Source organism: Adiantum capillus-veneris, chromosome 5 (genome assembly GCF_014529385.1).
Source record: "Adiantum capillus-veneris isolate H3 chromosome 5, ASM1452938v2, whole genome shotgun sequence".
NCBI lineage: Eukaryota > Viridiplantae > Streptophyta > Polypodiopsida > Polypodiales > Pteridaceae > Adiantum > Adiantum capillus-veneris.
Window position 1 is genome coordinate 61,724,803 of NC_140935.1, and position 14,167 is coordinate 61,738,969.

At 43.6% G+C, this 14,167-nt stretch overlaps 1 protein-coding gene across 1 annotated transcript in view; it reads left to right on the forward strand.

The window, feature by feature from the left end:
* Positions 1-13,697, forward strand: part of LOC147457403 (uncharacterized) — a 65,200-nt gene extending 51,503 nt beyond the window's left edge. Inside the window, exons 7-12 of the mRNA XM_086512282.1 lie at positions 11,191-11,246; positions 11,406-11,531; positions 11,641-11,780; positions 11,860-11,932; positions 12,784-12,858; positions 12,936-13,697. Coding sequence (XP_086368408.1) covers positions 11,191-11,246; positions 11,406-11,531; positions 11,641-11,780; positions 11,860-11,932; positions 12,784-12,858; positions 12,936-13,259 — 794 coding nt within the window. The 3' untranslated portion in view covers positions 13,260-13,697. The remainder of the gene's footprint in view (positions 1-11,190; positions 11,247-11,405; positions 11,532-11,640; positions 11,781-11,859; positions 11,933-12,783; positions 12,859-12,935) is intronic.
* Positions 13,698-14,167: the final 470 nt, after the last annotated feature.

A 14,167-nucleotide genomic window follows, 5' to 3' on the forward strand; every position in this document is an offset into this window, starting at 1 on the left:
CGGGCAATTTTCATAAGTTTTAGTGTAATTACCGGCAAAAGCATTAAATTTCGACCGAAAAACCGGGAGTATTTCAAGTTTGCCCTTATTTTCTTCGGGTAGGAAAACTGTTTTTTTCTAGCCCTGAGCCTCACCTCAGCCCTTAGCGTTTTTGACCATCAGCAACAGCAGCAGATTTCAGCGTTTTTCAGCAGCATTTTCAGCAGGAGATATCAGCATTTTTGCAGCATTATTGCAGCGTTTTCAGCAGATGCTTAAAGCCATAAAAACGCAGCCTGAAGGTGCCTAACATCAGCGTTTTCATCTTCAGCAGGATCCCCAGCATAGCCCCCATTTTCAGCCCTTAAAGACAGCCATAAACAGAGAATTCCAGCCCCGCAACAGTCCAAGAAATTCAGCATAAAGTAGATCCCAGATTTCAGCCCAAGTCGCCGTCGTCGTCATCGGCATAGTCCCATTGCATCAGTCCATTGCATTCGCATTGTACACCTTTGTGCAATCAAGTTAGACCACTCTCGCCGACGAGAGTGGGGCCTTCGGAGGAGGGATTTACAATCTCTCGGGTGTCGTATCTCTTCTCTCTCCTTCTCTCAGTCTCATTCACTTGCACGCACAATATCCACTCACTTTGTTCGTGACCACAGACAGCACTCCATAAGACGGAAGACTCTTTTCTTCCCTAAGAACTAAAAGGAACCTTGAGCAATAAAGATCACTAATCTTGAGAAAATACAACATTCATTCCGCTGCACCTATCATTGGTATCAGAGCTTTGGAAGTGTTCTGCATTACTCAAGGAAAGAACCACAAGAGCCACAAGAATTTTTTTGCTTGATGTGATCGCACGAACCCAAGTTTACTTGGACGTAGCGATTCCTAATCGTGTTTTGCTGAAGAGTGACAGGAATCCCAAGAAAGAAGGGCTTGTCTAGCCTCCCCTCGTGTCTCTTTTCACTCATTGAGAGCGGACCGTGCACTTAGCTGCCAGCCGATCGACGTGAGGTGGGAAAAAGTAACCTTGGTGTGAGTGCAAGGCCACCAAGGGGTGCGCCCGCAGAAAAGGGTAGAACTCGGGTGAAGAGAAGATCCTTCTCCAACGCGATTTGCAAGCGAAAGAAAACCTCAAGAACCCCAAGAACCCAAGACCCTCAAACCTCAAGAACCTCAAGAACCTCAAGAACCGAAGATTCTCACCAATCAAGGACCTCAAGAACCTCAAGACCCTCAAGACCCTCAAGAACCCAAGTTCCTCGCGAGCTTAGGACCCCAAGATCATAGTGCATGGTCGTCACCCGAAGCGGAATGGATACTTCGCATACAGGTGATGAGCATGAGAGAGGCGACAAAGACTCGTTCCCACCCGGAGATGATCCCTCCCCCTTCGCCATCTACGCCACCAAGTGCACCAGACCCTATGGAGGCAATGGTCAAGCAGATGATGGCCATGATGGATAGATAGGAAGACAAGCGCCTTGCTTTAGAATGCGAGCGCCTTGCTCAGGACTGTGAGCGCGACGACAAATTTGCAAGAATGGCCGTAGACCAAGCAGCCAAGGACCGTGAGCGCGACGACAAAATTGCAAGAATGGCTGCAGACCAAGCAGCCAAGGACCGCGAGCGCGACGAAAGAAACGCAGGACTTGCCGCACAACAAGAAGAAAATCGACTTGCTCTCGAACGCGAGTGCGATGCACGAAATGAACGAAAAGCAGAAAAGGACGCCGAGCGTGAAGCTCAAAGGGAGCTTCGCAATCAAGAATTTATTGCCAAAATCCTAGCCTCGAAGACCGAACCACCCAAAGATCGTGGGAGTTCGTTAAGTGGCGCAAGCCACGACGCGGATTCCAACCATCCAGTTACAAAAAAGTTGATTTTCAGTAAGTATGACGATAAGATGGATGCTACAGTTATTCATTCTTGGTTGCATCAATTTAATACTTATTTTGCGACAACTAAGAAGACACGAAATAACAAAGTTTTGACGGAAGCTATGTACCTTGCCGGTGATGCCATCAATTGGTACCACGCATGGCAAGAGGCACAACTAGCCGCGCACCTAGAGGCAGCTGACGATTTCACGCCCCTCTCTTTTAGTTGGGCTGATTTCCAAGACAAGCTCAAGGCGCGGTTTATGCCACCTCAGTACCTCGCACGGTTGAAAGACGATTGGCGCGCTCTCAAGCAAAATGGTATGCCGGTTATGTCTTTTTCTAACCGTGTTTTGCAGCTAGGTACCCAACTACGCATGTCGGATGAAGAGCGCAAAGAGGCTTTTCTCTTTGGATTGGACGAGTATATCAAGTACGATGTCGAGGTACTCGATCCAATCGATCTCAACAAGGCGGTAGCGATTGCTCTCCCACAGGAGATGAAGCACAACAAGGGAAAGCCTAAGGAGAACAAGACTTCCACAAGTACCTCGCAGACTCCTCAGCACGGTAAGAACGGTAAGAATGGTAAGAATGATAACTCTTCTAACCAATCTACCAACAGTATCTCATCAAAGAATTCTTCCAATGAATCTAAGGGTAAGGCTAAAACAACTGCTAAACCTAAGCTTACTCCAGATGAAAAGGTAGCACAAGGAATTGAAGGAGGATACATCACTTCGGAAGAACAGAGCACTTATTCTAAGGAAGGTCGTTGTTTTCATTGTCACATTAAGGGTCACATAAAAAGAACATGTCCTAAGCTTGAATCGAATGAATCTAAAGAACCCACAACACCCACTACATCTGTCAATGCAATGAATGATAACACGATTGTGCCCAAAGTTTCTCAAGACCCTCCCATTGATGATTCTCTCATTAAATGTTATGGTCGTACGTCGGGGCACCGTTTTGTCATATTGTTTGACCCAGGTAGTATGCATGATGTGATCAGTCCCTCTCTTGTTGAGAGAGCCCGCATCGAAGTTAGTCCGAGATCTCCTATCGAGGTCTCTGGCTTTCGTCTTGGTATGGACGCTCTCATCACGAAGGAGTGCCTTGATGTGTTGTTTGCAATTCAACAGATTGCCTTCACTAGAAGATTTGTTGTTTCTCCTCTCTCAGGATGTGATATGATTTTAGGCATGAAATGGTTTCGTGAAATAAATCCTCTCGTTCATTGGGAGGCTAACACTTTAACTCTCACTGCCAAAAGTGATTCTCCTACTGTCTTTCATGGAGTGGATACTTCTCCTTCTCCATCTCTCATTGCTAATATGCAGGACAAGGTTGAAAGGATTCGAGATACGGAGACTCTTTCAGTCTCTTTTTCTCCACAGCATGACACACAGAACTTGCATGATGATGAGAAGCATGATTATTTGAAGGATAATGATTTGCATGATGATTTGGATGACAATGACACGCATGATGATTTGCATGATCAAGATGTGATTTTTCACAAGCATGATGAGTTGCATGAAGAAGATGTGATTGTTCACAAGGATGATGTGTTAGTAAATGCTTTTTTTAGCGAAACTAACCTCGTTGTAGATTCGATCAATCACCAAGAATCGATCTTGGCTTTCGAGTCGAGGTCCACAGATCCCCCACAAGAAGATTCGATAGATCCCAAAGAAGCAATCTTGGCTCTCGAGCCTTGGTCCAAAGAACCCTCACAGGAAGTATTGTGTGTTCTCATGATTGATACGCACGCATTGTTCGAGTGTTTCATTCGTGAAGGTTTCCTGTATTTTAGTCAGCATCGTTATGTGATCCCTTTTACTAGGCATGACATATTGTATGTTGAGCACGTTTCTCTCATGGATGAGCACGAATGTATGCGGATTGTTTATGAAAAGCTGAAAAATTTGTATGTAAGGAAGTCACATTCCATGTCTCTTCCTTGGCATGACACAGTTGTAGGAAGAGCACATGATAGTATGAGCACCAAACATGAGCATTTCCATTGTGAATTGCCACAGTTGATTGATTTCGATCAAACAGAAAAGATTCAAGCGCATTGTTTGCATGTGTTTGATGAACAGGTTGTCACTCCGTCTCTATGTTCATCTACATTGCATACACAGTCTTTAGCGAAGACAAGATTTTTTTCCTTCACTTTACATGGAATGGGTATGTTCATGGTTTTGTGTTGGAGATGGTTTCGGGAATTTTCAGCCATGGAGATTCTTGAAGACGAAAGAAGCAGGACTCTAGACGAAATTGAAACAAGAAAGGAGATTCAGAAGACTTTGAGTGGCTTTCGGCGCGGCCCAAAGAAGCAAGTGTTGCAGACCTTTATGAAGTTCAAGTACCGCTCGACCCACACAGCAGAGTGGGCCGGCGAAGAGTCCCTTCCAGGATTCCGGATGCTATTGGCGGTCTCCCTCGACGCCATACAGTTCGGTACCAGTACCTCACTTTGAAAAGGAGGGGATGTCACGTGACACATCCCAACCCTATGTGTCCGTGGACAAGCTACACCATAGCAAGGTTCCCGTCAGCCAAGTCAAGTTTAGATTAGCAGTGATCTGGCACTTTTGTGAGTCTATTCGTAGACCGTGCATGCCCAGTCACTTAGCATAGATGCATATCCTTCGGTTGCACACAGCATGATCATCGGAATTCCCATCAGAATCCATTAGCATTAGTTAAAGGAATTTTCCAGTGCATTTAGCTTATTTTCCTATTTATTGGTATTTTCACTTATTATTTTTAAGTGACTTTCCAACAAAAGTAGGTAGGGCAATTTTGCTAAGTTAATATATAAGCAAACCCAAGTTAGCACTTTCTGGCAGAAGAGGTAGCAGGAGCTTCCCGCTCAACAGGCAACTTGCAGTACCCCCCCCTCAGTATCAGATCCATCGCCATCACCATCCCTCCCTTGGCGTTTTCACAGATCATCCATCGCTTGAAGTCCTTCCACTTTCTGGCGATAATTCCTTTGCAGAATCAGCCCCAATACCTAGCGTTTTGGGATTTCAGCCCTCAGAAAAAACGCCAGCCTCACCTCAGTCCTTAGCGTTTTTGTCCATCAGCAACAGCAGCAGATTTCAGCGTTTTTCAGCAGCATTTTCAGCAGGAGATATCAGCGTTTTTGCAGTATTATTGCAGCGTTTTCAGCAGATGCTTAAAGTCATAAAAACGCAGCCTGAAGATCCCTAACATCAGCGTTTTCATCTTCAGCAGGATCCCCGGCATAGCCCCCATTTTCAGCCCTTAAAAACGGCCATAAACAAAGAATTCCAGCCCCGAAACAGTCCAAGAAATTCAGCATAAAGTAGATCCCAGATTTCAGCCCAAGTCGCCGTCGTCATCACTGTCGTCGTCATCGGCATAGTCCCATTGCATCAGTCCATTGCATTCACATTGTACACCTTTGTGCAATCAAGTTAGACCACTCTCGCCGACGAGAGTGGGGCCTTCGGAGGAGGGTTCAACAATCTCTCAGGTGTCGTATCTCTTCTCTCTCCTTCTCTCAGTCTCATTCACTTGCACGCACAATATCCACTCACTTTGTTCGTGACCACAGCACTCCATAAGATGGAAGACTCTTTTCTTCCCTAAGAACTAAAAGAAACCTTGAGCAATAAAGATCACTAATCTTGATAAAATACAACATTCATTCCGCTACACCTAACACACCTGTTATCTGCACACAAATAATAAGAGCTTCCAAACCATTGAAAATTTTTGCAGAAACCCTAATTTGTTGCTGAACACCCTAATTTTTCAAGATTGTTGGAATCAAAATCCGCTCGCTTCAAGGCATAGGGCTCATCTAGAGGATCAACTTTATCTTCTGCTCAGATCCAAATTCTCAACGATCGAAGAGATTTTGAGAGGCCTTTGCAACCCCTAAAGGCATCAAAAAGCATGTTTGTAGAGCTTTTTAGGGCAAAAACGACCTCTTGTTTCGTCTTCTCCTCCTTCTCTTGTCATTGCTTCTTCATCCCACTCCATAGCTTCCATTTGTAGGTTGACATAGGACCCGTTTCTCTCCTAAAAAAGGGAAAAAATTCTGAAGAATTTGGAAGCATCATCTTGCTTTGTTTGCGGTATGCTTTCAGAAAAGCACACGCTGAAGCTATGATACTACTATAATGGGACGGCACCACGTGCAGAACATATTGGAATGTTTAGCACTTTAAAATAATTGAACTGAAAGAGAGAGAATCTACGTGAGACATAAGAGTGGCGGAGTGCCACTTCCAAAGGGCACTGGCCCCAAACCCTGGGGCCCCTTTCGGTTGTTCTTTATATTGCTTCAACAAAGTACAAGCTCTGAGAACTCTGCTATGCTTCTCCACATGGTAGAATGCCAGAGAGAGCGAGAGAGCCCAGACGGCATATTGAAAGGCTTTTGGCCTATCCAAAAGCATCTCACATGAAAAGTGAGCATCAAGTCCAAAAACAAGCACCTTGCATTATTTTAGAGTTTAGACCCCTCGGCCAATAATTTGTAAGTTGGTTGGGCTAGGTGTTTTAATCCTAACCCCTTTTGTTTGTCGTGTAGGCTCCTCGGCCATCTTCGGTAAGTTGGTCTTTTCTTCTTTTGCTAGGGTTTAGGCCCCTCAACCAAGATTTGCAGGTTGGTTGTCACGTGCACATCTAACCCTATGTGTATGTGGACAAGCTACTTCAAGACATGGGTTCAGTTCAGTTCAGTTAGCCTAGCTTAGGAAGTGTTCTGGCACTTTTGTGAGTCTATTCGCAGACCGTGCATGTCCAGGCACTTAGAATAGATGCATATCCTCTGGTTGCACACAACATGATCATCAAATTAAGTCAGAACCCATCAAGAGCATTTTTACAGTGCATAGACCTATTTTCCTTATTTTAGCCAATTTTCACTTATTATTTTTAACTGACTTTTGTTGAGAACCAGGTAGGGCAAATTTAGCAAGAAAATATATAAGTAAACCTAGCGCTAGCACAATCTGGCAGAAGAGGCAGCAGGAACCGCGTGTTCAACATGCACCTTCTTGGCAACTTGCAAGAACTTCCCCAATAGGAATTCCCTAGCGTTTTCATCAAGAAACAGCCCAGCGTTTTCAGCTTTGCAAATCGGCCGCGTTTTGCATTTGCAGCAGCCTGCTGGCGACAGAAGAATAGCAGAATCAGCCCTAGCGTTTTTGGATCAGCAGGACTCATAGCTTTTTGCAGATTCTTCGCGACAAGACTCTCATTAGCACCAGCGTTTTCAGTTTTCAGCAGTCAGACTCTGCAGTAGAATCCCCAAACCTCGCAGATCTCACCTTCCCGTAGTAGATCCTCGCCGCACGGTCAGATCCATCGAAGTTTGCAGTTTCAGCCCGCAAAACGTAGATTTCAGCATCTGCGTTTTCAACGCGTCGTCGTGGCATCGACATTGTCATCGACATAGAGTCAGAATTCAGCAGATACAGATTTGCAGATTTCAGACATTAGCGTTTTCAGATTTCAACCGTCTCGTCGTCGTCCTCATCGTCGTCGACATCGTCGGCAAGTCCAAAGCATTGTAGAGATTTGTGCAATCAATAGTAGACCGCTCTCGGGGCCTTTGGAGGAGAGTTTGATAACATTCTGGTGTCGTATTTCTTTTCTCTCTCTATCTCTCAGTCTCAGCACCTTCATTCATAGTGTTTGCCACTTGTTTGTGATCATTTGCACTCTCTCACTAAAGGAACGGAAGGCTCTCCCTTCTGTAAGTAAAAGAAACCTTGAGCACAGTTCGGAGCACTCATCTTGAGCAAAGTTCAACTTTCACTTCCGCTGCATTTACATTGGTATTAGAGCTTTGGCAGTGTTCTGTATCACTCAAGGAAAGAACCACATAATTTTTTTTGCTTGTTGTGTTGCACGTAACCCAAGTCCTCTTGGGTGTGTCGATTTCTAATTGTGTTTTTGAAGAGTGACAGGAATCCCAAGAAAGAAGGGCTTGTCCAGCCTCCCCTTGTTTCTCTTTTCACTCATTGAGAGCGGACCATGCACTTAGCGGCCGGCCAATCGACATGAGGTGGGAAAAGCAACCTTGGTGTGAGCGCAAGGCCGCCAAGGGGTACGCCCACAGGAAAGAGAAGAGCTTGGGTAAGAGAAGATCTTTCTCTAACATAGATTGCAAGCTAAAGAAGAACCTCAAGAACTCAAGAACTCAAGAACTCAAGAACCCAAGAACCACAAGAACCCAAGTTCCTCGTGAACTTAAGAACCCAAAACTTCAGTGTATGGTCATTACCCGAAGCAAAATGGATACTTCGCATGAAGGTGATGACCATGGAAGAGGCAAAGAAGAATTTTCCCCACCAAGAGGTTTTTCCGACCCTCCCCCTTCCCCATCTACGCCAAGGATTGCACCAACTTCTAAGGAGGCTTTGGTCAAGACGATGATGGACAAGAGGATACAAGAAGAAGCGCAACGCGCCGCCTTGGAGCGCAAGCGCGAAGAAAGACAAGCACAAAGAATGGCAGCCATAGAGCGTAAATACAAAGAAAGAATGGCAGTCATAGAGCGTGAGCGCGAGCAAGCATGCTTAGCGGTCGAAGGAAGAATAGCAGAATTGGATTGCAAGTACGAAGAGCGTGAAGCACAGAGAGCCCAACACATGCAAGAGTTGTTACGACTCTTTCCGACTCTTTTCTAATGTGCAGACGTAGATTGCACTGAATCAGGAGAAGGAGACTCTCAGTCTTTTCTTCTCCAAAGCACGATACACATGATTTGCATGATAATGATAAGCATGATGATTTGCATGATCAAGATGTGATTATTCACGAGCAGGATGATTTGAAGGATAAAGATGTTATTGTTCACAAGGATGATGGTTTAGTTGATACTTTTTCTAGTGAAGCTAACCTCATTGCAGATTCGATCAATCACGAAGAACCGATCTTGGCTCTCGAGTCGAGGTCCAAAGAATCCCCACAGGAAGTATTATGTGTTCGAATGATTACTCAGTACGCATTGTTCGAGTGCTTCATTCGTGATGCTTTCTTGTATTTTAGTCACCGTCCTTATGTGATCCCTTTTCATAGGCATGCCATATTGTACGATGAATACGATTCACTCATGAATGAGCACGGATGTATGCAGATTACTTATGAAAAGATGAAATGTTTGCATTCAAGGAATCCACATTCCATGTCTCTCCCTTGGCATGACACAGTATCAAAAAGAGCACAAAAAGGATTGAGCATCAAGCATCGGCATTTCCATTGTGATTTGCCACAGTTGATTGATTTAGATCAGAAAGACAAGTTTCGAATCCATTGTTTGCGTGTGTTTGATGAACGGTTTGGCACTCCGTCTCTTTGTTCATCTACATTGCATGCACAGTTTTTTAGGAAGACTAGAATTTTTCCATTCACTTTACATGGAATGGGTATGTTTATGTTTTTGTGTTGGAAGTGGTTTCAGGAATTTTCAGCCTCGGAGATTCTTGAAGAAGGTAGATGCATGACTATAGACAAAGTTGAAGCATTGAAGGAGCCACAGATGAGTTTGTGTCGCTTTCGGTGCGGCCCAAAGAAGCAAGCGTTGCAGACCTTTCTGAAGTTCAAGTATCGCATGACCCATGCATCGGAGTGGGCCGGCGAAGTGTCCTTCCCAGGATTCCAGACGCTGTTGGCGATCTCCCTCGACGCCATACAGTTCGGTACCAGTACCTCACTTTGAAAAGGAGGGGATGTCACGTGCACATTCAACCTTATATGTACGTGGACAAGCTACTTCAAGACATGGGTTTAGTTCAGTTCAATTAGCCTAGCTTAGGAAGTGTTCTGGCACTTTTGTGAGTCTGTTTGCAGACCGTGCATGTCCAGGCACTTAAGATAGATGCATATCCTCTGGTTGCACACAACATGATCATCAGATTACAGTCAGAACCCATCAGGAGCATTTTTACAGTGCATAGGCCTATTTTTTCTATTTTAGCCAATTTTCACTTATTATTTTTAACTGACTTTTGTTGGGAACTAGGTAGGGCAAATTTAGTAAGAAAATATATAAGTAAACCTAGCGCTAGCACAATCTGGCAGCAGGAACCGTGTGTTCAACAGGCACCTTCTTGGCAAGACCTTACCCACCAAGAATTCCCTAGCGTTTTCATCAAGAAACAGCCCAACGTTTTCAGCTTTGCAAATCAGCCTAGCGTTTTGTATTTGCAGCAGCCTAGAGATAGCAGAACAGCAGAATCAGCCCTAGCATTTTTGGATCAGCAGGACTCATAGCGTTTTGCAGATTCTTAGCGACAAGACCCTCATTAGCACCAGCTTTTCAGTTTTCAGCAGTTAGACTCCGTAGTAGAACCCCCAAACCTTGCAAATCTCACCTTTCCACAGTAGATCCTCGCCCCACGGTCAAATCCATCGAAGTTTGCATTTTCAGCCCGGAAAACGCAGATTTCAGCATCTGCGTTTTCAGCGTGTCGTCGTCGCATCGTCGCCATCGACATCGTCACCGACATAGAGTTAGAATTCAGCAGATAAAGATTTGCAGATTTCAGCCATTAGCGTTTTCAGATTTGAGCCGTCTCGTCATCGTCCTCATCGTCGTCGACATCGTCGGCAAGTCCAAAGCATTGTAGATATTTGTGCAATCAATAGTAGACCGCTCTCGCCATAGAGAGTGGGGCCTTCGGACGAGGGTTTGACAACATTCTGGTGTCCTATTTCTTCTCTCTCTCTATCTCTCAGTCTTAGCACCTTCATTCACAGTGTTTGCCACTTGTTTCTAATCATTTGCACTCTCTCACTAAAGGAACGGAAGGCTCTCCCTTCTTTAAGTAAAAGGAATCTTGAGCAGAGTTTGGAGCACTCATCTTGAGCAAAGTTCAACTTTCACTTCGGCTGCACCTTACATAGGCTTAGGGAGTCCTAACCCCCTTGGTCTTCAGTGCTTGACACGTCAGTAGTTTGTGACCATGCGAATATAATAACGTGTGTCCTTTGCCTAGGACAATACGTTGGTCTTGGCTTTTGTGAAAGCCAACGGAAAGCTCCTTGAGTGATAAATCCAATATAGTGCTGACACCTCCCAAAACAAGTTGGCATTGCCAAGACAGTAAGTGCCATTACAAGGTGCTATGAGTTTGACAGGCTGCAAATAGACAGTTACGTCGATCTCAAGTAGCTAGTTAAGTAAAGAAGGGTACTTGTAAGAGATCCAATTGCTGCTTAGCTTCCAAAATTCTAGGTAAGTTTTCAATGTGATTCCCATCTCCTTTTGGTTTCTATTGAAAAAAAATTCAGACCATGTTTCTAACATTCCCCTCATCTTCAGGAAGAGGGGTGGACATTAACAGAAATTGGAGCTTAGATTGGGGGAAAAAAGAACAGGTCAGAAGTTTTTGAGAATTTTCTTAATAGTTTTAAATACTTGAGCTGCTCCCCCCCCCCCCCACCCCAAAAAAAAATAAAAATAAAAAAATGAAACAACTGAGTACGGATTTTGTGTATCTTAGCTAACGGAAGTGCGGTTTTGTGCTATTCAAGCAGGATTTTGATCCTGCTGAAGAATTTCCTGGAAATGCCCCTTTCAGCGAGCCAGAGACAAGAATAATGAGAGACGTCGCAAGCTCGTTCAAGCCTCATCTTTGGATAAATGTGCATTCAGGAATGCAGGTTATGTTGTCTTCATATTAATGCTCTTTGTTTTCTGTAAGAAGTTGGTGCTCTCAGCCTTCACCTTATCAAGTAGAAGCTCAACTTATATTGAACAGTTTGTTACTAGGCAATGTTCATGCCTTATGATCACAAGAGCGATTTGCCGGATCCGAGGGTTGCGGAGCCCATGAAACTTCTTCTGCAAGAGTTGAATTACTTGCATTGTAATAACAGCTGTGTGATTGGATCAGGTGGCGGTTCCGTCGGGTGGGTAGGAATCATGAATGTTTTGCCCAAGACAATCAATCTGATAGCTTTTCAAGGTAACAAAGTCCTTTTCTTGCAGGTACCTTGCTCATGGGACAGCAACAGATTATATGTACGAGGTTTTGGGAGTGCCTCTGGCATTCACATTTGAGGTTTGCTATTTATTCTTAGCATTCATATTTCCCACAAGTGGCTGCATGGGATGAGGCTGCCATGCTTATGTCAAGTTTAAGTTATATGAAAATGGGTGGATGGTTAGCATAATAGCCTCCCAAGATTTTGTAAGTTTCCCTTTTTGTTTTTGATGATCAAAGCAACCCATTTTTGGGGAGCTACCAACATCACCTAGGTAGCCTCTTTGTCTTGTAATTTATTTGCCAATCTTAAAAGCGCATTTTCCTTGATCCAACTACACAGCACAAACTTATATCGAGTTTTCTCAAAGTTAGATATCTTTGTACTTGTTGATTTTTCTGTAGAAGAAAAATCGCGGCATTTTTTGGGGCACACTCTTCCTTAGGCTATCTGAGACTTGTGTCTCAGAGAAATGACCCAATTCAGCTTGAGATGTTCAATCTTTCAAACTTCGTGCTTGCCTTGGCATGGCAGACAAGTGCCTAATCAAATTCCACAACAGTTTTTCTCATTACAAGGATTTTTTAAATTTTCTGCAAGAACGCAAAGGATATAAAACGTAGGTCTTTAATAGTTTGGGATTCGGGCTGATATTGATGAGAGGATATGATGCATGAACAAAACATTGTTGCTACCTGTATAGGTCAGTCATCATTACACTCAAGCGTTGTGCACTTGGTTGGAAGACTAATTGATTTATAGGTTGTATCATTGATGCTATTCAATAAGGAATTTGCACCTGAGAGTTTCCTCTGCTTATATAAGCTATGAATGATGAGGACCAGGAATGGTAGAATGTGAAGAATCTTTAGGATTCCTTGGTGCATTTGGATTGCTTGGATTTGTACTAATTGTTTGAACGTCACAGATATACGGCGATATGGAAGCCCCTAATGAAGATTGTTTCAGGATGTTCAATCCAGTAACTGTCAACACCTATGAGGTAATCTGGCTTGCACTACTTCCATTTGACAAGCCGTTCCAAAGTACGCCTTCTAAGCACAAGTTTTATTGCTGCAGAGCATTGTCACAAATTGGTCAATGGCATTCATCACTATTTTTGTGAAATTAGAAAGCCTATTATCGTCATGGCCTCTGTTCTTGTCGAAACAAAACGATGGTGCCCTCCTTGGAAGGAAGTTCAACCTTAGCAAAGGTTTTACTTTTGGGCACTCAGGCAGAGCCAGGGAGTGGACCAATGATGTCCACACACTGTTTGAGTTCATTGTATTATTTTCAACTTCTTACTTGGCCTTCGTTTGGTATATATACTTGAAGCCTTGGGACCGGGGATTGCAAAGGTTAAGGGCCATGTTGCCGTCTAACACTCGACAATTCTCATAATTAATTCAATTAGACACATACAACAATTAGAAGGGTGGTCATGAGCCAATTTACGATGGTCATTAGTGACATTATAATGGGGAAAAGAGGAAAGAAGAGATGACAAGATAAGTGTAATTCACGGACTCCTCCAAAATCCCAGGGTGTATTGATTACAGGGCTTCCTTAGCTACGTGACTGTACCTTCAATTGATTGGTTGTCCCATAGAAGCATTGCAACATCATTTGCAAGAGTGGCTTTATTACAGAACATCAGTTCCACAAAATTGTAATGTGACCTTTTGCTGTCAGAATAAGGAATGCATGCCATGAAAATGCTCCTTGGTTATATTAGCACCGGTTCCCCAAAAACGGTGGGATAAGTTTCCATTATATATGCATCCCTAAGAAGTGTAGTTTCCCTCGATGTAAATATAAGCCATGCTGTACATTACTTTTTGCTCAGCTTGAACTTTTGAATGTGGCAATAAATAAGTGCAATTAGTAAGGCACTAACAAGGTAGTAACCATTGTTTTTACAAACCATTGATTGCAAAAGTAAAATTAATTTTATAGTATCTCAAATTTGTTTTACCCTTTGTCAAAGCAAATCATTAGGATTATAAGGTTCACAACCATGTTATACCAAGAATCACGGAAGGGAAGGTGAGAGTGTCATAACTAAGCTTGATGGTGTAGGGAAAGGACCCTTAAGTGTCCTTTCCTAGTAATCAGGGTGATCGATGGAGGTTGGGATCTTTGATTATGGGAAAGGACACAAAGCGGTCTGATTGGTTGCATATGTTCGTAGAATTCACTGGCCTTCATGGTTGCGCAAATAATCAATGAGACTAGATCCCTCAAACATTTAGGCACATAAAATTAATCATGCAAGACATGTTGCACAATATAGGGACATGAACAACTAG